The 24,448-nt window shown below is 44.1% G+C and overlaps 2 protein-coding genes across 3 annotated transcripts; both read right to left on the bottom strand.

Annotated features, from left to right (window-relative positions):
• Positions 1–566: 566 nt before the first annotated feature.
• zgc:136908 (Transitional endoplasmic reticulum ATPase) lies at positions 567–11,329 on the bottom strand. 2 transcript variants are annotated; one of them, XM_050045543.1, is made up of 19 exons: positions 11,134–11,329; positions 10,709–11,011; positions 10,216–10,327; positions 9,971–10,143; positions 9,733–9,875; positions 8,366–8,496; positions 6,109–6,240; positions 5,898–6,000; positions 5,550–5,683; positions 5,230–5,365; positions 5,027–5,139; positions 3,235–3,399; positions 2,927–3,049; positions 2,610–2,822; positions 2,348–2,526; positions 2,109–2,238; positions 1,662–1,820; positions 1,173–1,324; positions 567–1,071 (listed from the first exon to the last, which is right to left on the bottom strand). In XM_050045543.1, exons 2-19 carry the CDS (start codon positions 10,729–10,731, stop codon positions 966–968), a joined length of 2,427 nt encoding a protein of 808 aa, XP_049901500.1. In that variant the 5' UTR covers positions 10,732–11,011; positions 11,134–11,329; the 3' UTR covers positions 567–965. The 2 variants fall into 2 exon arrangements, with proteins under 2 accessions (XP_049901500.1, XP_049901501.1); XM_050045544.1 differs by lacking the exons at positions 9,733–9,875; positions 10,709–11,011; positions 11,134–11,329 and having other exon boundaries at positions 9,971–10,321.
• A 212-nt stretch (positions 11,330–11,541) lies between these two features.
• On the bottom strand, positions 11,542–24,244 carry samd1b (sterile alpha motif domain containing 1b). The gene is made up of 7 exons (XM_050045545.1): positions 22,738–24,244; positions 21,464–21,725; positions 20,548–20,678; positions 15,798–15,846; positions 15,568–15,682; positions 13,397–13,511; positions 11,542–13,270 (listed from the first exon to the last, which is right to left on the bottom strand). Exons 1-7 carry the CDS (start codon positions 23,911–23,913, stop codon positions 13,127–13,129), a joined length of 1,992 nt encoding a protein of 663 aa, XP_049901502.1. The 5' UTR covers positions 23,914–24,244; the 3' UTR covers positions 11,542–13,126.
• Positions 24,245–24,448: the final 204 nt, after the last annotated feature.

The following is a 24,448-nucleotide window of genomic DNA, read 5'->3' as shown; positions in this document are numbered from 1 at the left end:
CTAACTTTGCACTTGAAGGTATGCCCGTTCACTTACGTTTTAACAGGTCTGACGCTACTATGCGCCCCGGCTGTATCTAGGCTAACGGCTAACATGCTAACTATTATTTTTATGTCACTAGTCACTTGAAACAAATTTAGGACGATAGGAGACAGGTTGAAATAAACCGAAATTTCCCTTTAAGCAAATAAAACTGAGACTGTGCATTAGTAGACATGACAAGAAGTATGTGGGAAAATGTATGTTTGTGTGATTTTTATGAACCAACCCTTTCCGTGGTCACATGGGTTAGTCTTGTGATTCTCATAAAGAAGCCTGTGTCATATTTGGTGATGACAACTTGATGCATATTCGTATGTGTTCAGTCAGATGGGTTTTTCCACAGCAGATATTTGGGATTATCAAAAACGTAATGATGGTTCTATCCAGTAAGCCATGACAGTATGACCACATGAAAACCAGGATCCTGACACTGAAGTAGATACTTGTACAAAAATACTACATTCAGTATCCAAAGATAAACCCTAAAGGAGCGATCACAGAGACATACAAATAAATTTATTTATGACATTTTAAACTCACACATACACAAAACATGCATAAATTTCATAGTGCAAACAGATTACAGTGTGAAAACCCAAAGCTTTGATGTTATGATGGTTTACACATTCATTCTTTTGTCTCAGGGCCACTGTCTTACAAGTGCATTGGTTTTTACATTGAATATCGTAACATAATTTTAGACAGACATTTTTCATCTGATTACTTGTTTGATTCATGTTTTTAAAAGTGCTTTTTTAGAAGATCCCTTATAATTATTATAACTATTATATCCCCATGTTTGCCTTTGTATCTCGTCATTTTCAGTCCCTTTATTCTTCTGTTTCTATTCCTCCAAGGAAGCCAAGCACAGCAGTGGAAGAGGAACACATTGTGCAGCTGTTCAACTATAGGTTGAGTTTTCATCACTGATAGAGATCATCGTTGCCGTCATCGCTGTACAGGCCTGGCCTCCCTGACCCAGAGCCTGACCCCTGACCTCCAGACCGGGTACCAGTAGCAGAGGGGAACCTAGATGAAGGTAGAGGGAGGAATGAGCCCTGAATGCATCTTGAAGTAATCAAGACTTCATTTTCTTTATTGACACACGTGTTGTATTTTCATATGTGTACCTGAAGTTTCCAAAACCTCGGCTCTGCTGCAGAGTTTGAGCAAACATTTCATATTTGCGGATGTCATTGTCGCTGACAGAGCGACGAGCGAATCGCATCGCCTCCTCAAAGTGGTCCTTCCTGATCTCTGGGACTGGATCAAAGTCCTCCTCCTGCTGGCCGAGAGAAACATAATGAGGACTTGATGTGGAAACAATACACTGTATGTGGATGTGTGTGTGTGTGTGTGTGTGTGTGTGTGTGTGTTTCCCAGTCCAAAGGCTGAAAGTTACAAAACCCACAGCCGCCCTTTAGGGAACTTTTTCATCTTCCACAGTCTCTTTCTGTACCGAGCACACATAGCCTGGCACTTCTTTGAGGAGTGGAACTCGTGTGTGTGTGTGTGTTGGAAAAAGTAAAAGAGACCCAATTATCAGTCTCCTGTTTAATACATTACAGTACAGTTTAAATAAGCAAGTATTCAGTGCGGCAGCAGCCTGACGGTCTGACCATGGGGATGCCTGGTCTGCTCTGCCTCTGACGCTCAGCCTTGATCTCGGCCTCGATGGCCTCGCGGATGGCCAGCTTACAGGCCCGCTGGCAGATCTCTGTCAGGTCAGCTCCGGAGAAACCATCTGTGATGCTAGATAGGTATTGCAGGTCCACATCCTATAGGAAAGAGAGGAGGGAGGAGGAAAAGGAAAGAGAAAGAGGTAGAAAAGGAACACTGCTCACAATAAATACTTGTGATACTTAAAGGGATATTTCACCCCAAAAATGATCACTTGTATATCCAGGCGGCCAAACTCACACCTGGCCAGGGAGTACAGATGAAAACTAGCCTTCTAGGTAAGTCTGCCATATTTAAGTAATGTTTATTAATATGCACTGTTGATATACAAAAGAACAGGACAAGATACAGAGAAACTCATCTCCATGTGTGTGTAAAGCACTTACTCGTGCAACAGGAGACTTGCGTAGGTTGGCGTTGAGGATTGCAGTGCGAGATGGTTTGTCCGGGAGCGGGATGTAGATGAGCTGGTCCAAACGGCCTGGCCGCAGGATGGCAGAGTCAATGATATCTGGTCTGGTGTGGCGTGAGGAGAGAGTGAGAGATGAGTGAGATGAGAATCATGACTTCCAATGGACTGACCTCTCAAACCACAATCATTAAATACACAGTCCCGTATATGCACCTGTTCGTGGCACCAATAATGAAAACATTCTTTTTGTCCGACATGCCGTCCATCTCTGTGAGTATCTGGTTGATGACTCTGTCAGCTGCACCACTTCCATCCCCTGCTCCGCCTCCTCTGGATTTGGCGATGGAGTCTAGCTCGTCGAAAAACAAGATGCATGGGGCTGCCTGTCTGGCCTGTGGGCAGAGACGGTCACAGTGTGAAACAAATCTCTATCTTCTCACAATTATTCATTCATCTTTCCTTTCCCTGCTCTCACCTTATCAAACACGTCTCTGACATTGGCCTCCGATTCTCCAAACCACATGGTGAGCATCTCAGGTCCTTTGATGGACACAAAGTTTGCTTGGCACTCGTTGGCGATGGCCTTAGCCAGCAGGGTTTTCCCACAGCCCGGAGGGCCATAGAACAACACTCCACGAGACGGAGTCATACCAAACTTCAGGAACTTGTCCGGATACTCGACAGGATACTGAGGAGAGTGAGATGAAAACAGATGGGACGGTTAATGGGACTGTTTGGAGGTATGCGCAGAATCTGGTGGTGTGAGTGTGCGAATGTTTCTGTTTCTTCCACCTGGACAAGCTCTTGCAGTTCTTTCTTGACCTCGTCCAGTCCTCCAATGTCCTCCCAGTTCACCTGTGGCACCTCTGCAACAGTCTCTCTCAGAGCTGATGGGTTGCTCTGACTCAGAGCCCACTGAGGGAGGACATGTTGAGCGTTATGGAAAGGTGATGCACCACTCCTCATTTATTCATTTGTTAAAAAAAATCACGTCTAGCTTTTAGCATGTGGTTACAAATGGCGAGATGCACAGCTGTGTTCTGTGAGGGACAAACGCACCCACATATGGTCTAAAAGAGCAGAAGTCTGTGTGTGTTTACCTGGAAGTCATCCATGGTGACAGCCAGTGAGTTGAGCAGGTCAGCGTCGATGGTTTCGTCCTCCAGGTCGATCAGGATCATCTTCTTGCGGATGGCTTGCAGAGCAGCTTCTGAGCACAGAGCAGCCAGGTCGGCGCCTACGTGACCGTGGGTCTCTGTGGCGATCTGAGACATGTTAAATAGCTCAGGGACATTAATATTAATTTATTAAACAGTACACATGTATATTGAGGTTGGGATGGATGCTATCAGAAGGCGGGTGTGACATTTGAGTTCATAGCTAAATGTGATGGCGATGATGTCGATGGACCTGTGCTGTTACACAGTAATTGTGATCAATCCCACTAGCATGAGCCAGTTGAATTAAAATCTATTGAATCTGTTATTGCCGGAAGGTTAGCACTTGAAGGTGAATAATTATTGATCAGATCATCATATTTATACTAAGAATCCTATTATTTAATGTCATAGGGAATATATTATATTGTATGACTATGATGATATTCATGTCAAATAAGAGTCTGTGGCCAAAAGCTCACCTGTAACGTGAGAATATTTAAGAAAGCCTCATTGAACTATTTCCATTGTGGCTGCAAGTAACAATTATTTTCACACTACTGATTAATCTGCCAATTACTTTCTCGATTAATAGATTCATTATTCGGTGCATAGAATGACAGAGAGTGGTGGTAAACCTTGATCACGTCTGTCCGTCCTGGAAGAGGGATCCCTCCTCAGTTGCTCTTCCTGAGGTTTCTACCGTTTTTTTTCCCCATTAAAGGGGTTTTTTTGGGGAGTTTTTCCTTATCCGCTGCGAGGGTCATAAGGACAGAGGGATGTTGTATGCTGTAAAGCCTTGTGAGGCAAATTGTGATTTGTGATATTGGGCTTTATAAATAAAATTGATTGATTGAACTTCACAAAATCCAAAATGACACATTAAAATTTCTTGTTTAATGTAGCCAACAGTTTAATATCACATACGACAAAGAAAAGCAGCAGAATTGACCCTTCACTAAGCCCCGCCCCTTTGTGATGGTCCGACAAGCTGTCAGAGTAAGCATGGAGTGTTTGCCTTCCCCCCATGCCACTGCCAGCACTCAGACCTCTGCCACTGGACCTATGCCACCAAACGGGCGGGGAGCTCTAGGGGAAGTTAAAGGACGCTCATCTGCACACACTGTGATGACGCACAGCTGGTTGAATATCAACAACGTTTCCCTGCTTCCCTTCACTGGTTCCTGTACAGCAGGGTCAGTCTTTTTTTCACTGTTATAATCATTAAAAAGCAAAAGCAGCATGTGTATACATTCAGTAGGCTATATCTCCAGTAGCTAGCTAGCTAACCCTACACTTTCCAGGGTCTGATTTTGTGGAAAAAACATGCATCTCCTTCCAGTCTCTCAGAGTAACAAGTATCATTCATACACGACGTGCCCCAGGCACAACATTTGGCTCGAAATCCACAAAACCAGCCCGAAAATGAAGGAAATCTAAAAGAGAGTCTATGAAGCACAGCTGTGTTGTTGTCGGACCCTTGTTGGAGCTGACCGATGCTACGCTATGATTGGCTAGTTTGCGTTCGAGGGGAAGGGCTTAGCGAAGGATCAACAATCTACTGTTTGGTGTTTTTACTTGAAAAGTGAATTTTAAAAAAACTTTTCGTTGATTATCAGAATAGTTGCAGATTAATTATTTGTGATCAACTAATTTTTCAGCTTTAATTATTAGAGAATTTGAAGGAAAAAACGGTTTTATCTTTCTTTTGGCATGTGCTGCTTCACTTTCTCACCCTCTCCAGATCGATGTCGCTAGCCAGTTTCATGTTTTTGGTGTGAATCTGCAGGATCTCTAGTCTGCCAGTCGAATCAGGGATTCCAATGTCAATCTCCCGGTCAAACCTGCCTGGAGAGAGACATCACCATTTGTAAATGTGTATGTGTGTGTGTGTGTGTGTGTGTGTGTGTGTACAAGTGTGTGGGTGGCTGTCCTGACCGAAGCGTCTTAGAGCAGCGTCCACGCTGTTTGGTCGGTTTGTGGCTGCCATGACAACTACATGAGCTCTTTGCTTGAGGCCATCCATCAGGGTCAGGAGCTGGGAGACGATACGCCTCTCCACTTCACCATGGGTCTACACAGAGACATACACACACACACACACACAAAGTTCCGGGCAGACATGATGACTTTCTGAATTTTAAGCACAACGCATGCTTGATTGTACAGATGCTACAGACAGTTTCTGCACACACAGAACTGTGCGCTGACACTGTACATCAGACACAGGCACTTTGTGCTCGCTCTCTGTTGTTTACCTTCTCTCTCTTGGGGGCGATGGCGTCCAGCTCATCAATAAAGATGATGGCCGGAGCGTTTTTCTCTGCCTCCTCAAACGCCTTTCTTAGGTTGCTCTCTGACTCTCCCGCCAGCTTGCTCATGATCTCAGGACCTTGTCACAGAACAATGCACAGCATATAAACCACATTTTCTCCTACACAGATCTATAAATAAGAAAACCGATTAGTAAATTGGAATTTTCCAACTTTGTAAACTTTATATTCAAACTTGCAAGAGCACTGTGCAAGAGCAGGATCTGCTAATTTCTTCCTCTCTTGCTCTGTACACATTTTATCACCGTGTCACCGTGTGAAAACAAACCTTACCATTGATAAGGAAGAAGAAGGAACCAGTTTCATTGGCTACAGCCCGGGCCACCAGCGTCTTCCCTGTGCCTGCAGGGCCATACAGCAGGATTCCTCTGGGGGGCTGAGAGAGAGGAGCGAAGAACACACTGCGTCATGAACAGAGAAAATGCTTAATGTTAGAATCAAATGAAGCAAAGACATGAGTGGTCCGTGTGTGAATGTATGACACCTTAACTCCTATAGCCTTGAAAAGGCCGGGGTGTCTGAGAGGAAGCTCCACCATCTCTTTGATCTGAGCCAGCTGTTTCCGACAGCCTCCGATGTCGTCGTAGCCGATGTCATTGAGGCTCTCCTCCTCGTCCTGTCACAAGGCCATATGTAAGATTCAGACCTGGTTGAGTTTACTTAGTCATGAACGTGGCCTGGTTCCTGACTTTGCTCGAGTTTCTGTTGCATGTTATGTATGAAACAGCAAGAATCCATGGATCCATCTTGCCTGGTTTCAACAGCACAGGCCTGAAGTACATGTGGTGTTCCCCTTGCACCATTATTATCATTTGAACACTATGTGGCTAAACCTTAAAGCTGTCCAGGAGTGAAATGGAAACCTCCAGAAGTTCTTTTCATTGAACCAAACATCATCTCAAATCAGGCTCTGCCAAAATGACAGAGGCTGCAGTTTACATCATTGGCCTGCACAGCCCCTGCCTCAACCCAGCTGAGCTCCAGGATGTGGTTGACCAGGCATGTTTGCAGCATGAATGTGCTGCTGAAAAATCTGCATCAACTGCTCGAGGGCATCAAGTCTGTACACAACCCTGTGTCACAGTCACTGAATACTAACCTAGTTTTAAATATGTAGATCTTTCACTCTAGAAAAATGGCATGAATTGAGTATTTTTTAAAAGGCCAACGCACAGATGGAAATTCACACATTCTTTTAATGTGGTGTTCATGAAGTTCTTCTGCAATGCAATGTACAGTGGACAAGAGAGGAGTGACTGCTAGCTGGGAAAAAAGTAACAAGATATGTTAGATGATTATGCAACAGATTTAAAGGAATACTTCACCCTCAAAATGATCATTTGTATATAAATGACTCACCTTGTGTTACGTTGAATTTGTGAGGAAAACTTTGTTTTTCTCTCATGCCTTCACTGTGAATGAAGAATCCAACATCGGAGACAATTCTCGATGAATTGGAGTAAAGGGGGTCCATATTTAACAGCAGCAAAACTTTATCAAAACTTCTATTTACAAAATCTCACACGGCTCGTGCAGTATAATCCAAGTCACATTTATCCAGTCGTATGCTCAGCACTTGCTGTACTGTTTAAAACGCAGCCATTTCATCAAGAACTTCACTACTTCACATATAGTACACATATATAATGCATATATTTTCGCTAAAACCTTGGCAAATGCTTTTCTTTCAACACATTCTCACGCTGACCTCGTCACATATCGATGTTTGGTCATGGACTTTCCACGTCCAGATACACGTGCAAGGTACCCTGGGTGTGTTGGTTGTTAACGTTCTGGGACGCCGTATCAAGTTCTGCCTGTTACATGCATGTATTCTTTCAAAATACAGTTCCATTTTCACAGAAAATTTACCGTTTACATACAGTCTCTTTCAAAATAAATGCACTACATTGGTACAGCAATGCAAATTGAGTTGTTTTTTTTCCTCCAACAACTAACGCGTGTGGTTGGGTTTAGGAAAAAAAGAACAGGGTTTGGCTTTAGAATCTTACGGGACACAAACACCGCTCTCCCGGGTGAAAGTCGTTTTTGTTGCACCTACCTGCCCCCCTCCGACCCACCCTACTTGGACTTTTACTGCCTTAACTTTTGTTCTTGTCCCACTGCGTTTCCCCCTGACGCTGCCAACCGGCCGCATATCATGCCAACGTTAAAGGATGGCTTTTTTCAACACTGTCTGATGCCACAAGACACTGCCCAAGCACCAGATTTTGACAACTTTGGAGTGAGACCAGGTTGTTTGTTTGCACTCTGCTAAAAAGTTCCAATACACATACTTGCCCTTGCGTATTACTCATATGCAAAAGCGTTTAAAATAGTAGTGATAGTGATATAGTTTTGATGTTGTTATATGTGCCCCCAGTTTTACTTCAATAGATCAAGTGTTTTCTCTGTCTTTGGATTATTCATTCATCGAGCAGAGATGCCAGAAAAACAAACTTTTCTTCACGATTACACTGGGTAAGTAATTCATATACAAATTATAATTTTGTGGGTGAAGTATTCCTTTATTAACTAGAGGTTAGAAAATGAACAATAAACTAACAAATACTTTTTTGCGTTTGAAACTGGTGGGTGTGTTCCAAAGTTGCAGCCTGACTGTCGTACATCAGTGTATTCCCAAACAGCACAGCGCATTTCTTCCACACTAACTATCAAAACAGATGAGTGCATACTGCATATATTACAAAAGTGTGTATTAAGCTGAATCTCTCACAGACCTCTCTTTTGATTGGCTCTCCCTCGCAGTAGATGACAGTGTCTGGGGCGACAATGCAGTGAGGGCTGGGGTCAGTCTCCACCACCTTGAACTCCACAGCACGCATGCTTCCCCTCACCAAGAAGATGTCACCTGGCAATACAGATAAAGTCACCACACACACAGGAGCATCCTAATGTGCCTTATGCGGAGGCGACGAGATGATCTAAGCAAGCTGATTAGTTGAGAAAAATAGGTTGTCACATCTGGTAGTGACATCTTAGGGAATTATTTTTACAGGATCACATTATGAGCAGCTGTTTGATCTAAGGATGTAGGTTTTAGGGGGCAGGGCATAATAAACAGGGAGGCTGGGGGTCCTCCATCAAGAAATTTTGGATGTTAAACACTTCATTTTCAGCATTTTAGTGAATTTTCACCAATGAATGCACTGATTTGTGCCTTTTCTGCATCAATTTATGGCAGAAGTGTTGCGGTATTTCCTGATTCAACCATGAATTGTTGCTTCATCTTTCCATTCAATGGCAGACTGCAATCATTGCTTTTGAGGTTGCATACCACAACCAACTTTACCAGAGGCATTGTTGCATCTAGAGCCGTTTTTTCATATGAACTGCGGACAATGTCAGGAGAATCTGGTCCGGACATTGTTCAGAGATTCCCTTTCACACATGTAGCACACAACAGGAGACTGTCCATTTCAGAAGTATTCTCACTATACTTTATTTGGTTTAGGCAAGGGGTGGCACCTAGGTACAGCGTGCAGGAGGCAGGAATTCCACGTTCACATAGCCAATTTGTAATTTGGTCGATGACGTTCCTTGAATTTTTCTGTTGATTTCAGCTTCAGCCGGTACCGACAGATGCTCCTGAATCTTGTCATCTCTCCAGTGAGACATTTTAGTTGTCATCTGTGTAAGTGACCCTTCTTTGTCACACAAGCATCCTGTTAGAAATGTCATCAACATGCCCACTCACTTGCTGTGAATTATCAGACAATTACCTACTCTATTCATGGAAGTATAAAGGGAACTCCATTCATACATGAGTTCAATCGGACATGACACAGACTTTAAGAAGTTGGTGGGATTATAGTCCATCAATGTCAAAACCAACTGATCTGATATTTGCATTCTCACATGCAGCTCCTGGTAATGCCTAAATAAATCCAGGTTTGCAGTGCATGTGTGAAACGGGCTTAAAGAGTCGCATTCAAGCATTTTGTCAAAATGAAAGTCCTCTGCTACTCGTGTACTTAGTGGGGGGGGGGCAAATGGATGTGCTCTAAATATTGTGGGGGACGTTTCCCTTGCATCCCCCCCAATATCTTTGCCCATGGTATGTTCAGCAGCAGAGGTGTTGCAGTACCTTTATGTATGGGTCGGTAAGCCTCCAGAAAGTATGGTTTGAGGAAAACCTCAAAGAGGTTTCCTGTCAGGCCCTCAATGGTGTCATCGATGGGGAGGACATGGATCTTTTTCCCATACTTGATATCAGGGCAGGCAAAAATACTGTGATAAAACACATGTCGACATCTTGGTTGTTTCATTTCGAACCTCAAATGCAACTCCATACCAAACACAAGGACACAGCGTGTAAGATCTACCTGACGACATCACCAAGCCGGACACGCAGGTTGTTGCGCGTCACACGATTCATGCGGATTCTTTCATTCCCACAGGTGTCATCAGTCAGGACGATGCACACTGTTTGGCGACGCTTCCGCCCTCTCAACACCACCGTGTCCCCCCGGAAGAGCTGCAGCTCCTCTGTCTTATCCTAGTGCAAACACACACAAATCTCAGAGGAACGCAACATGGTGAGGATTTAGTCAGACACACACACACAGACCTGTGTCAGGCTGACAATGCTGCTGTCTTCATTGAGAGCTTCGTCCACAATGAGTCTGTTAGGTCTGTGTTTCTGCTTCAGGATGGCAGTGGAGAGATCTTCTCCCTTTGGGCTTCCAAACAAGAGACACATCATGACTCTCACATGCAGGCTCTGCACTTGTAGCTCTAGTTTCCCCATGTGACACCGGGCTGTATTTAGACTCTCCTTGGCTCTGCACGTAGCAACTACATGAGTGTGAATTTGTGAAAACATCACATTCATTTATCAGTAGTTTTGAGTCTCATGTAAAAAATATCATTGAGCCTATCTTTAAAACTTGATCAACAGCACATGCAATGGCACGCTTGAGACGTTTGACTGGTTTTATGACACAAACATGTTTACTGGATTAAATATGTCAGTACTCTATATCTGTAAAATACCGTGCAGTATGTTTAGATATGCATGAATAAGCACACGTACACTGTACACATGCAGCTGTTCCACTCACTCTGCTCCTCCTGAGCCTGGCATGACTGCTCTCCTTTGTCTCGTCCGATATCCTCAAAGTTCCACACTAAGATCTGCTCCCTCTCTGTCGCCTGCAGTTGTTTACTGAGGTATATTCAAGAGCTGATCTTGTATGGTCGGATTTCTGCCGCGATCAGTGCCAAAGGTTTCAGGTTCTGACTGATCTGAACCGCCCTGGTGTGGTTTTGGTCTTCCTGGAGCCCAGAAGTTTCCAGCAGAGTCTCAGTCTTTTCTTTTTCCTCTGTTGCCTTGAACCACCATGTTTGTGGGAGCTGCAGCCTGTCTGTTTATCAGTGGAGGTATGAATATGCCCATCCGCTTATTTGTAACCCCATCGTGAACACACACACACACACACACACACACAAACTTTCACACACTCGCACACAGATCCCAAGCACTTACCCTGGAGAGTGTCCCAGGACAGATATAGCGTGATATTTCCTCCTCCCCTTTGCCTCTCACCAGCAGATGCAGGCACAAGTCCCTAGCTGGTCATGGAGAACACTTCCCGTCTTACTCTGAAATATTTATGGGTCAAAATAAATGCTGTACAGAGCCTATTTTCCAAAAGAACAGCCTTATAGTCTGTCTTGCCTGGATACGATTTTTCTTCTCTAAAACGCAGCATGGTCTTTCCTTTTTCCACTCCTTGTTGTTGTGAGTGAAGGGAGCTGCTGCTGTAACTCAGCTGCTGTGTTGTTGGATTCCCTCCCTCACACACGCGCCACATATGCATATTTCCACAGACACACAAACATGCATGCAACACGCCTTCGCACACACTCAGAACGGACACATTGTGGTGTTTTAATCTCCAACTTTTATTACTAAAATTGTCCTTTAACAAATGACAAGCAACAAGGGCACAGGCACACTGTACATTCCCCTTGTGTGAATCTGGACCCAAACACAGCTGTCCTCTCCTACAGATTAAACTCTTAAGAATGAAATGATCTGAATGACAACAGTGGCAATAAACAACGTAAAGTTGCAAAGAAAGTGACAGTGAAGGGGGAAGCGAGGGGAGAGAGGTAGAGGAGCTTTGAATGCACAAAGAAACGTTCAGTGTGGACTGGAAACATTCACAAAATGAAACCAACGTGCTGAAAACAGAAATATAAACATTCAAATATGAGGAAAAAAGCACTAATATTATAAAGCATGCAGAGACGAGATGCCAAACCTGGAATGTGTCGGTACAGTGAAGGTGGGAATGAGATGTGTGATCGTTTGACAGCATTTGGTTTCTAAGGTTTGACCGGTAAAAACAGTTCAAAAATGCTGGTGGTATGAGATTAGTTGATTGATTGACTTAGCTTTACCCTGCCATAACATCTTTCAGTTAGAAGATTGTTTTTTTTTTAGTAATTTACAAATGGAGGCTGATGCATTACATTGGCTAACCTTTAATATATTTACATTCTGTTACATCTAGTTGAGAGTTGATTGTTACTAATGTGAAAGCTGAGCAGCAGGGAAGTTGGGTGGGGACGCAGTCATACTCAGGCAAATCAATCATATCTAATATGAAAACACCCTAAGCCACAGTCGAAGTCTGTCTTGGTGAAACCAGCCCCTGTTGTGGTGGTGCATAAGCCAGAACAGATCACCAGCACTGCTTAAAAACATTATGAAAACTTCATTGATTCTCATCTGAAACAATAAGACACACAAAATCATCCACCTGCGAGCTGACAAGATGCAAAACATCTAGAAGGAATTATCAGCTTATTGCTTTGGCCAACAACCGTTAACACAAGGTTGTGACACATCTACGACTGTGACCGGTCAGCATCACAACCATCTGCTCCAGCTCCTGGGAATGTATCTAATCTGGTCAACTATTAATCTGTTTCTGATCCAACGTGCTCTGTCATGCAGCCACACACATACATCCACAAGCGAGAAACCCTCGCATCAGTCAAAGCCTCCAAAAACAAAAGGAAAACCACAGAAAAACCATGACCCCTTTCGAAATGTGCATAAAGGTCAGCACAAATAACAGTTTAAAAACAAACCATTTTGCACAGTTTAGTCAAGAAGTTGCAAAGTGCTTTATCGTTGTAAATAAAAAAGAGGAATTGCATGACTATTTTTAACCTCCGTACCTGACAGTTTCATGATGTACTTCCTCTGACATTTGTGCTCAGTTTGGTAGAAAACCCTTGTTGTCCAGGAAATCCAGTCTCTTTGCTGTGTTGTTTCTGGACCAGAGCAGTTGTAGAGAAAGAGAAATAGAGGTGTGTGTGTGTGTGTGTGTGTGTGTGTGTGTGTGTGTGTGTGTGTGCGATTTAACATGAGATGAAAAGCAAAGTGTGTTGTATATCATGTCATGCATACATATCTATAGGATTACTTGAGCTATATGTAGATACAGACGTAGTAGTCTCTGTCGTTAACAGTCGTCATCCTCAAAGTGCGTTTTCTGCAGAACCTTTACGTGACGCTCATAGATCTTGAGGGCTGGGCCCAGTCTGATTGACAGGCCAGTCAAAACATCGTTACGCTGCATGAGGAGAAGAGACTTGCCATCGATTTCCTAACAGAGAGAACAAAGCAATGTGGGTAGGTGGGTGTAGGTTACAACTGTTTTAAGGTTCAAGTACAGAGACAAAGCCTGTCTCTGGTGGCCTCTAGTGGTTGTTACGGGGGATTGCAGGCTCACCTGGGTCCTGAAGGCAGCAGCCTGTTCAGGGAAACCTGCTGCTGTGAAATAACTGACCACATCAGACACTGTCCAGTCCACCGGGCTCCCACTGGCCCCCTCGGACTTCACAAACCTAGAGAGATGACAAGGAGGCAGTTGGCCCATTACAAAACCCGCAGGAGATGTTAAACTGTAAATGTATAAAGTTATGTCAGCGCTGACACTTTAATTAAGGTAGGCAGTTTATTGATGGTTTTTATCTATGGTCTACTGGGTGTCTAGTGGGTGTTTATAGGAATGGAAGCACGGTGATTTCAGTGTTTTTACTGATGAATAAATTGAACCTTGAACCATGAGACTGCACTTTGTCATTGTCAGTGTAAACAGGAGAATCAGATATTGCGTTATGATTAATACTAAATGGCCAGACTTTGTTTCACTTTATTTTTTTTATCTTAAGAATTTCCCAGTTTGGGATCAATAAAGTACTATCTTATCTTATCTTATCTTATCTTATCTTATCTTATCTTATCTTATCTTATTTTAAAGCGGCTTTAATCAATAGTTTCATAATAACAACCTATAAGTCCAACATTGTGCAAGGGGTCACTCATACCGATGAATCTACAGAGTTATTAGGTGAATCTGCAGCTCCCCTTAGCTTTACAGAGCTACGGCTGCAACTTTACTGTTCTGGTTCAATATCAACACTCTTATGGTGTCAAAAAACCCACTGTACGTAACCTGCTAACACCAAACAGAGAACAGACAGACTTAGTGGCTACCACAAAGTGGAGCACACACACAGACACACACACACACACACACACACACACACAGAGCTCAGCTTGTCAGTCTTGACAGTTTATGCGCCAAAACTAGTTACCGTATATCTTCTCTTCTCTTCACATACAGACTCTACATCAGACAGCATCAACATACAGTACATTTAACCCAGCGATTGTCATTGCAAATCTATATATGACAAAATTACTAAAGAAAAAAATGAATCATTCATTTAGTTTAATCTTTTTTTATAGTTTAATCTTTTTTTTTTTTTAATTTTTGGTAGGATAAGCGTAAAAAAACAGAAGAATACCAGGGGTTTGCTTTTTCGAGGGCATATATCACAAGCTGTACCGTTTAACATGAGTCCTTCTTTAAATACAGGCCAACACATTGTTGGAGGGCCCGCTCTCTCTATTGCCAGCCCTCCAACAGGCCCTGGTGCAACCACACTGCCTGCACTATCTAAAGCCCCTTCTACAGTGCCTGTATATGGAGCAAATTTTTAGGCCGTTACTCCGCCTCACTGTTCTTTATAAAAGGAACAATTGCAGAATGAGGGGACAGAGTTGTGTTGCCTTTAAGTCGGCAGCGGAGACAATAACAGTGCCAAATCAACGTGTGTGTAAAAGGGACAGCTGGCAGGACGAGAGCAGGGATGACGTGTTATGTGTGCAACCCAGCGCCAGGAGATTTAAATAGCAGCTAGCAGCAGTTAGCAGCTAACTCAAAGAAGAACAACAGCAGCGGAAAATGTCCTAAATTGGGTACACAATGAGGTCTGGAAGCTCCTTACTCTCCGAGCTGAGGGCAAGATCAGTCGCCGTGTAACAGGGACATTAAATGATTGTTTTTGGTATGTTGATGCTTGGTTGTTATTGTTTATAAAGCGCTGCTGATATGTATGTCACATAAGAGGCAGACGCTTGTGTTACAAATAACACCTGTCACGCCTCTTTTGCTACCAGGGTGCCAGCGTGCTATCTACAATCATACACTGCATTTAGAAGCTAAAGAGACAAATATTTTGCCTCAGGAGTTGGTGGAGACTAAAAACAGAGATAAAAGAGAATAAAAATTAGACTTGCATTCCTGAGGTGGACAGAAACATGACTCCAAAATGAATGATTATGCTGCTCTGTGAAGACTGGATGTGTAAATAAGCAACTGTTATCCTCCAAATCAACTTAAAAGGTGGTGACATGTCAGGGTTGTGTTCACAACTTGTTTCTGCTGGTTTAAAAAGTCAGGGAAAGAGTTATTTTGGACCACATCATGTGGAGAAAACTAAAATGGACTTTGTAACAGATTCAGAAAATCAAGCAAGAGGGGAGCAGACACGACCAGCCCAGTAAATCAATGTTTGGTGTCTTAAATGTCTCCAGTATTTCTGCTGTACTCACCCTCCACTGTTAACTCCGTTTATCCCTCTGTCCTCAGACATGCCAGAGTCTCTCGGGGAGGCGGTGGGTGTGAGCAGGCAGGACGACACGCCGACCTCTGTCTTAGACTCCAAGCCTACGATGGGAAGAAATTAAGGACAGTCTGATTACCTGTCATCACCGCTACCCACCAAACACAAGCATACACCAGTGCACACACAGTGTGAGATTATGTGTGAAGCAGAACTCACTGTTAAAGCCTGAGGAGGTGTGGTTGATTCTGTCATGCTGCATCTGATTCTGTATGGGGAAAGAAGAGGGGGGGGTCAAATCAAAGACACGAATAAGTGAGCATGACAACAGACGATATCTACTCCCTGAAACAAGTCACAGTCACTAGAGACAGTGCCACGGGAAAAATCATAATACGATCCCCACCTAAACTCAAGCATCAAAGGAGTTGGCTGAGTCAGGTGAATTGTAAACTGCAATGTCACCCCCAATTCTATTTCTCTTCTATAAACTTTTTTTAAGTAAGAGAGGGAGGGTTGTGGCACTGCTGTAATCCTGATGGCCTCAGTGGGTAATGGAAGCACTGCCAATATTTGGTAATTTACAAAGCTAGCATTTTTATATCTTAATAGGCTCAAGACTTCACTTAAACAAAACACGTCAAATTGAAATGCATAATTTGAAAGACCAGTTACATTCAGGTGCCTTGCAACTGTCAGCTAGCTAACGTTCCCTTGGATGCAGTGACACAAAATGGATTGTTTTTTGAAACAAAAAAGTGATGCTGAAAAACTCCAAAGTGTGTGGTGAGGAAATACAACCCTTTGGATTTGGATTTACACTGGCAGGCAGTGATGCTGAGCTGAAAGCACAGTGTGTTGAATGTGGTGAAATCCTGTCAAATGAGGCGCTAAAACCATCGCAGCTCCAGAGACACTCAAATACAAAGCAGCCGGAATAATAATAATAATAATAATAGATTTCATTTACAGGGGCCTTTCACAACACTCAAGGTGTGGAGAGAGAAAGTGGAGAGAGAGTTGATGCTATGAATGTCCAATGGGAAGGAGTTCCAGAGGCGGGGGGCGGAGCGGCTGAAGTCTCTAGGCCCCATGGTGGTCAGGCGTGCTGGTGGGACAGTGAGGTGGATGGAAGCAGATGACCTGGGAGTGTGGGTGGGGGTGTGGATGTGCAAGAGCTGGGAGAGGTACAGAGGAGCTTGGTTGTAGATGGGGTTAAAGGTGAGGAGTAAGATCTTGAGGTCAATGCGGTATCAAACTGGCAGCCAGTGAAGCCATGTGATTGATGGAGGGGGTTCTGGTGATGATGTGAGCGGCAGAAATTTATGGATGAACTTGAGAGAGAGACCAAAAAGGAGTAAGTTACAGTAATCTATATGGGATGTAATCAGTGTGTGAACAAGAATGGCAGTACTGTGCAGTCTGAGGGACGGGTGAAGGCAGTAAATGTTGTATAGATGGAGGTAAGCAGACCGAGTGACATTACTGATGTGAGCTTGGAATGATAGAGCGCTGTTGAAAATGACGCTCACACTCTTAACCAGTGGAGAGGGGGAAACTGAGGAGTTATCAATACCAAGTGGGAGAAGCAACTCAGTTTTATCACTGTTAAATTTGAGGAAGTTGCAGGAGAACCAGGATTTGATTTCCTGAAGGTAGTCAGAGAGGGAGGAGGGCGGAAGGGTGGAGGTAGGTTTGGTGGACAGATAGAGCTGGGTGTCATCCGCATAGCAATGGAAGTGGATGTTAAATTTACGGAAGATGTAACCGAGAGGAAGTAAGTAGATGATAAACAAAAGAGGACCCAAGACAGAACCTTGAGGAACACAGCAACTGGAAATGGCTGGGGTTTGACTGTTTTGAGCAGGATACATTGAGTACGCTCAGAGAAATAGGATTTAAACCAGTCAAGGGGTGTGTCAGTGATTCAAATGGAGGCCAGTCTTTTAAGAAGGATGTTGTGAGAAATGGTGTCAAAGGCCACACTTAGATCAAGTATGATGAGAATGGATTAAAAGTCTGGATGTGCTGAGGAAAAGGGACAGGCCTCAGGCACAACAGAGTCATCGCAGCATTAGCAGCTGACAGTGGCATAACACATATTTACAGTCCAGTTTATTTTTTCTCCTTTTTTTAATGATTAATTTGGGGACAGTGGTCTTTGGAAGTATTTTAACAATAAGAAGTTGGCCTTAGGTTACAAATAGTTGCAAACCCTTGCTCTATAGTAAGCAGTGAACCGAAATTTAGGATTTTTACACCGTCATTGTCCGGCGTAGTGTTACATTACTGTACTACGTCACATCTATCAAAGGTGAAGCATTGTACTGTGGCATTTAAAAATAAAGTAGTGTTAATGCTGAGGACACTACCAGCTCTAGTGTTAGGTGCAGTATTTGACTTGTGTGAGGAACAAGTAAAATATATATTTGACGATTTATATATTAATAGGCTGTCACATTGATTCTATTAGCTTTTCATTTTCATTTAAAGGTACCGTGTCAAGCTTTTGACCACTAGTAGTGCTGTCCCTGTTTTGTTAGTATCGTGCACATGAGGGTTACGAGATTCACAGTCCTGCTGATGGTTTCAGACTGTTTCATGGATTGACAGTTGGTGGCAGCAATGTGCAAAGAAATTAAACAACGCACCAACAAAGGCAGGGAGGATGGCTGCTAGCTGTAAACAAAAAAGGCTCAACATGTGTTTTATGGAGAAGGAAATGCATTCTAAGGTTTATTAAGCCTCAAGGATACACACTATCTATTTTGGTGGGACACAGCTGAAGTAAACATCACTATGTTTGTTAAAGGAGCTATATGTAAGAAATCTAAAGCAAATAGTCGTAAAATCATCCTAATATGTCACAGAGACTAAGGAATAATGTTCATATAACATACTGATCTCACTGACAGCCAGATCTCACTGACAGCCAGAATATTCGCATTTTAAAAAAAATTTTTACGGTCCGCAAATCATGTTTATGTTTTGAATTCGTGTTTTGGCCTGTTGCGCCACCCACCGCCGTCTACCAGTCACACAGTCAGTAGAGTCTCAGCATCAGTTACAGTTACGACTGAGCTACAGAAGCACGGCAAGCAGCATTAGCAGTATCCCAGTACATAGCATTAGCAGTCTCCTCTGCTGTATCCCGGCAGCAGCGTTAGCAGCAGAGAAGCCGGACTTGCTCGAATGGTCCGCTGGAAAACCGAAGATCAAGGATGTGGTGACGCGGCCCTGCCACGGCAGCCGCCCGTGGGCAAACAAATCAGTCTCCAGTTGTCCGCTGTCCAGCAACCTCAAATCTGTAGGGGAGGGGGGGCGGACACGACTCGCGGCAGTTTTTTGAATTTGAGTGCAGTAACCGTTTTGGCCACATTCTTACATACAGCGCCTTTAAATAACTGTTAAAAAAATGACCCGGTGCATCCCAAGATGCATTTTTTCACATAATGTAATAATTTTTGTTTTGCATAACATCACATAAAATATAATATGTAACATGCCATGCATCACTGATACCTTGGGAAAATATTTAATAACAAAATGTTAGCACGTGTGCTTACTTACAATTAAAATTTACATTAACTCTGACAGCAAATGAACAAGTGATGTTCTCTTTCATATCTTTCCCCTGTCTTCTTTGATTTAAGTTTGAGTTTTGGACCCACCAAACTGTTTGTCTGTTGAGCCGTTGTACCTACATATCGCTGCTGAATCTTCTTCAATATATTCCAAACAGCAACTTTTGATGCTGCTAGAGATGTTCATGAAGTGTGTGCACTCAGTGTGTGTGTGTGTGTGTGTGTGTGTGTGTCAGTGGTTCAGAACAGCATAAAAATGAACTGTGTCGGCTGAATCATGGTTGTGTGTTAACATTTGGCAATCTCGCAGTAAAACCAACATTTGAAAAATAAAACTGTCGCTGATTAAAAGTGATGTTCTTCACTGCACAGGTGGATATGAGTCCCCAACCACTACACACACACACACACACACACTATCATATCCACCATGGAAATAAGTCCTGCATGTGCATGCAAAATCTTGAAAATATTGTCTCTAAAATATATGTGACATTAAATAGGTGAGAGAAAGCAATATGTCAAGAATAATTTTTACCTCTGTGATCACCTCACTGAAATGCAGTTCAAACATCCGCAGCCCATTCTGTGGTTATTGATTCAGTTAAGTGTGAATGAGGATCAGGCAAGGTGTCTGTGTTTGCTCTCGCTACAGTGAACCCTCTGATCCTGGTTATAGCTAATGCAAGCGTGCTGCCGAAAGTGTGCAGCAAATCATCACTGAGAATGTAATGATGTATTTGAAAGAGCACTTGAAAAGGATGACATTTACACTGACCGCCAAGGTTGACTTTCCAGTCACCGTTTGATCAGACTTTTAAATGCTACTCAAGAACGCCGTACATTTAAGTTTTGTACATCATAACAAATTCAAAGTACTTACACTTCATTTAAATATTTCTATAAATCTAATGCTACTTTCGATGTCTACTTCACTTCACTCAGGTATAAAAATTATGCACATAATATAAAGGTATAATGAAATACTTAAGAGAGGCAGTGCCTTGGCCAGCTACATTATCATACATGTAAATGCATCAGCATTAATAATCAAATAAATTAGTATGTATAAATTATATAATACTTAAACAGACTATTCCTCATAACGTGTAATTTTACACCATATAACACTTTTAATAAGGTGTAGAATCTCAATACTTCTTCCACCACTGGTAAAGACAGAGACATAGGACATGTTTTGGTATTTTTTTAAAAGTATTGGGGGATTTTTACACTTTATTAGAGACATTTGTAGAGAGATAACAGGCGAGATGCAACAAAGGTCCGCACTCAGACTCAGTCATGGTTGGCGTTTGAGTAATTTGGACTTGTTTTGATAACATCATCCCACAGTAAAAACCAACAGGACAGATGCTTGCACTCACCTGTGCCTCCATATGAAGCTGATCGGGGACGACAGCTCTCTCCCCCAAGTGTGCGCTGTTACATTGTGACAGGGAGGCTCCATGAACAGGTGGATGCGGTGTCCTGGTGAAGGAATCAAGCCCGCACGTCCCTTAGAGACGAGAAGGCAAACCCAGACGAAAAGAGGGAATAGAAAAGATTAAAGACTGGCTTTTACTTTTATTATTATTCCTGTTAGAAATAGTAGTTGTCAAAATTCATAGTTAATAACAGTTGTTACAATAATAATTTGTTACGGCAGTTCTGGAACATTTTTGTTAATTTTATTTTATTGTTATTTTGGTACAGTGACTTTTGACGATTATGTTTTTTTACTATTTTTTTTTTGTCTTTATTTTGGACTGACATTGAATTTTATCATCTCATTGATACTATGTGATTTTAAATTGAGGTATTTTTAATGTTGTTTTGTGAGCTGACAACTGGAAGACTAGCGACCACTTTTTAAAAAAATAAAAAAAAATAAAAAATTCTTAGTAATATTTTTTGTTAACACAATATTTTTATTTATTTTTCATTATTTATTTATGCCAATTATTAATTAATATTATTTACTATATCATTTTTTTGGCTTGTTTTTCAGCAGAAACAAGGTAAAAAAAAAGAAAAAAGACAGTAGTTATTTATTGTCTTAAATGACCGTAAATAAAGTCTGAGTTACCCTATGATCATATTTGAATATAAAATATAAGTTTAAGTTATGATCACAGGTGTAAAAAGTAAATAAAAGTAAATATTTAGGCCTATGCCTAAAATTACATTCTTAAACGCAAAAATACAGCAGTCATGATAGTCGTACTGACTAACAGGGGGAGGGTTACTAGTGATAATGAGAGCATTTAATCAGCACGCACGCTCACGTCCACGCGCACACACCTTTGCCACCGTGCTGCTGCTGCTGCTGCTGTTGGGGGCTCTCCTGCTTTGATGCTGTATGGATCTCAGCATCTTCTGTGGTTTTCTCAATGAGCTCTGGTTCGGTTGTCATGGCTACCGGGGATAGTCCTCCCTCCTCATCAGAACTCCGGGGATCATCCTCCTCCTCCTCCTCCTCTTCTTCTTCCTCATTCTTTTCCCGTTCCTCTTCTTCACTGGCTGTTTCCATCGGCTCATTCTCCTGGAGAGAGGGGGACGGCGGCTGCAATGACAATAAAAGTTGTATAAAAAAAAAGGGGGTGGAGAGGAGTGGAGATGAAGCTCCATCCTCTGAGGTGACTGGGCAACACCTGAGTTTGAGCTAAGTTCTCATTGCTTTAAAGAGCATTATGAGGTCTGCTGCGCTCCTCCAGGGTGGGAAGAGTAGATGACAAACACCTCCCACTTGGAGGAACACAGTAAGAGCAGAAATAACGATAGCCGCCTACTGTAGCCTACTCAAGTCTGCCTCCACCCGGGAGGGGGAGAGAGGGAGGAGGGTGTGCTGTCAGAGATGATACAAAGGATTTAATGAGGCACGGAGCGGGGGAGATGCGGGGAGGAAAAGCAAAACTACGGGGTTGGAAAGGCGCCGCACAAAATGCAATATTTGCTCGGTTGTTTTTTTGGGGGGGGCTGAGTCCTCCGCCGGCCTGCGCGACAAAGCAGCGCCCACAGGAGAGCGGCAGCGGCACGTCTCAAGTTTAGACAGACACCGCCTACTGCGCGGCAGGCCCAGACACTCCGCGCTCCGCTCCGAGCCGCGCAGACAAAGTTCCTGAGAGCCAAATGAAATGTTATTGACCCAAAAATAGTGATGTGACAACGACACCAGAGGCAGCTCGTGCTCGCGCCGTGCAGAGACGCTCTTTATGGTGCGCGCGCTCATCCCGGGAGCCGGGGAAGCCGCTCAGGAGCCGTCTGCTCCTGAACGTAACCCGCACCTTTTGTGCAGGAAGCAGCGCCACACACACATACACACACATTAACCGAGGCTACAGAGGACAAACGCAACACAGGCACAATTACAGAAACAATTCATGTGTAGAAATGTAGGGAATCTCCAAACACTTCTGCATATGAACAAGAAACAAAAATATTTGGCGAGGCAAGCCGAGCGCGTCCCGGTGCCGTGTGTGCGGGTTTAACCACTGATCATTAATTTATTAGCCAAGCCATCAAGCCAGCGCTGTACAACCGGGACGTGTTGGAAATATTAAGTTAGCAGCGCCCACCTTTTTCCCAGCGTGCTTGTCCTGCAGTGCGCTCTTTACAAGTCTGTCAGCGGACGGATTCTTCGGCGTCGGCTCCTCCACCACCATCCCCCTCAGAGGAAGAGTAATGTTCCCGCAGCGGGTCCTGCGCAGCCTGCCCCTCGCCACCTCTCTCTCCATAACCACTTTGACTTTGCCTCGGGTCAGCTTCTCCTCCGACAGCCGCTCCTGGCTGCTCAGATAGCCCAAAATCTCCTTCAGCCCGAGCGGCTTCATGTGGCCTCTGGTCGCGGCGGCGGAGCCCCCTCGGATGCTCCTCTCGGACAGGCTGCGAACAGAAGCCACCAGTCTGTCGCCCAGGTCGGAGTTGGCGTGGTTCCCCGCTGTTTTGGTGCCCCCTCCTCCGACTCGAAGTTTGGGCTTGAGGGGCACAGTCTGCTTCGGTCTCTGCTGTTGCGGGAGGCTGCTGGCGCTCCCGGAGCAAGTTTTGTTCTGGGTGTCATCTCCGGACAAACACGGCTCTTTTTCTGCGCGAACTGCGTCGGCTTTGCTCGGTGTTATCTTGCTGGCATCGCCGCCGTCGTTTGTTGTGTGAGTGAGACCGGGCGGCGGGCAGCCCCCCACTCCCTGCTGTCCTAATCCCTTGTCTCTCGGTGCACTTGCTTTCTCCTCTTTACAGCCGCTCCCGACATCGCAGCCCGTTGTTGCGCCACAACTGAGGCACCCGTTTCCGCTACTCTGACTGGAGGCTGGCTTCAGCTTCTTGTCGGCGGCGCTGGCTGGTGTTTGAGTGTGGGGATCTGGGCTGGGCTCCGAGTCCTCCTCGCCCTCCTCCTGGTCGGTGAAGCTGTGCGCACTGTCGCCGTTGTTGTTGAGATGGTCGTGTTTGGTCCGCTCCCTCGCTGCCTCCGCGCTGCTGCTGCTGCTGCTGCCAGCCGCCGTAAACTCAATCTTCTTTCTGCTTTTCCTCTGCACCTTCGCCGCGTTTCGATACGATATGGACCCCTTGTAGCTAACTTTGAGCACCGTCTGCTCTTGAATCAGTTTTTCCAGTTCTGTCCTGGTTCGGTCTGGGTCTGACCCGTGTCGTCTCCGGACCATTCGACAAATCCTCTCCAGATCCGGACGGGCTTTCCTCGAGCGGAGAGAGTCGATTGTTTCCAGGATCCACTCTCGGTACTTATTGGGCTCGGACATCTTCTCCTGCTGGTGCGGATGGGCTTTGGCTCGGGTGCGTCTTTTCCCCCCCTCTGTGCTGTTTCACAAGTGACGCTGTGTCAAAGCTGGGAAGCCAGAGAGCGATCCCCGGCTGGAGAATGAGGACGGAAGCCTGGCTGGTACGCTTTCGTTCGTTCGTTGGCCACATTGTGCGCTTAAGGTGGACCGAAGATGGCGCCTCGGTCTCTACTACAGACGCAAATGGCATTTAAGGTGGAATTGGCTGGGTTTTAGCGCATCGGAGCGGTCTTCTTTGTTGGCACTCACAATTTAATCACTGCTCAATCTGTCAAACCTGATTCTAACACAAAGAAACACTATCTGTGATCATAGTAGAAGGTTTAGTTATTGTTTTTACGCGTTATGTTGAATCAGATGGAGCCGGGCGGTCAACAGATGGGTGGATGACGGCTCCATTCCGCATCAGGCGGCAGTGATGGATGTCTCACCTCCAGGCTACAACACTCACTCTACATTTAAACTATCTCCTCATCCACAATTCACCCTTAAACAC

The sequence above is a fragment of the Epinephelus moara genome, chromosome 5 (assembly GCF_006386435.1).
Source record: "Epinephelus moara isolate mb chromosome 5, YSFRI_EMoa_1.0, whole genome shotgun sequence".
Classification (NCBI taxonomy): Eukaryota; Metazoa; Chordata; class Actinopteri; order Perciformes; family Serranidae; genus Epinephelus; species Epinephelus moara.
This window is presented reverse-complemented; position numbering and strand designations above follow the sequence as displayed.

What these genes read in the sequence shown, in the direction of transcription:
- zgc:136908 (XM_050045543.1), bottom strand. Translation starts at nt 10,731, where the DNA reads ATGCCAGGCTCAGGAGGAGCAGA. An exon ending in CCAGGCTCAGGAGGAGCAGA is followed by an intron (nt 10,328 to 10,708) that starts GTGAGTGGAACA and finishes CTTGTTTGGAAG; the next exon opens with CCCAAAGGGAGAAGATCTCT. An exon ending in GAGAGCCAATCAAAAGAGAG is followed by an intron (nt 6,241 to 8,365) that starts GTCTGTGAGAGA and finishes GCCTTGTGACAG; the next exon opens with GACGAGGAGGAGAGCCTCAA.
- samd1b (XM_050045545.1), bottom strand. Translation starts at nt 23,913, where the DNA reads ATGTCCGAGCCCAATAAGTACCGAGAGTGGATCCTGGAAACAATCGAC. An exon ending in AGCTTCATATGGAGGCACAG is followed by an intron (nt 15,847 to 20,547) that starts GTGAGTGCAAGC and finishes TTCCCCATACAG; the next exon opens with AATCAGATGCAGCATGACAG. An exon ending in CACCTCCTCAGGCTTTAACA is followed by an intron (nt 15,683 to 15,797) that starts GTGAGTTCTGCT and finishes TTCCCATCGTAG; the next exon opens with GCTTGGAGTCTAAGACAGAG.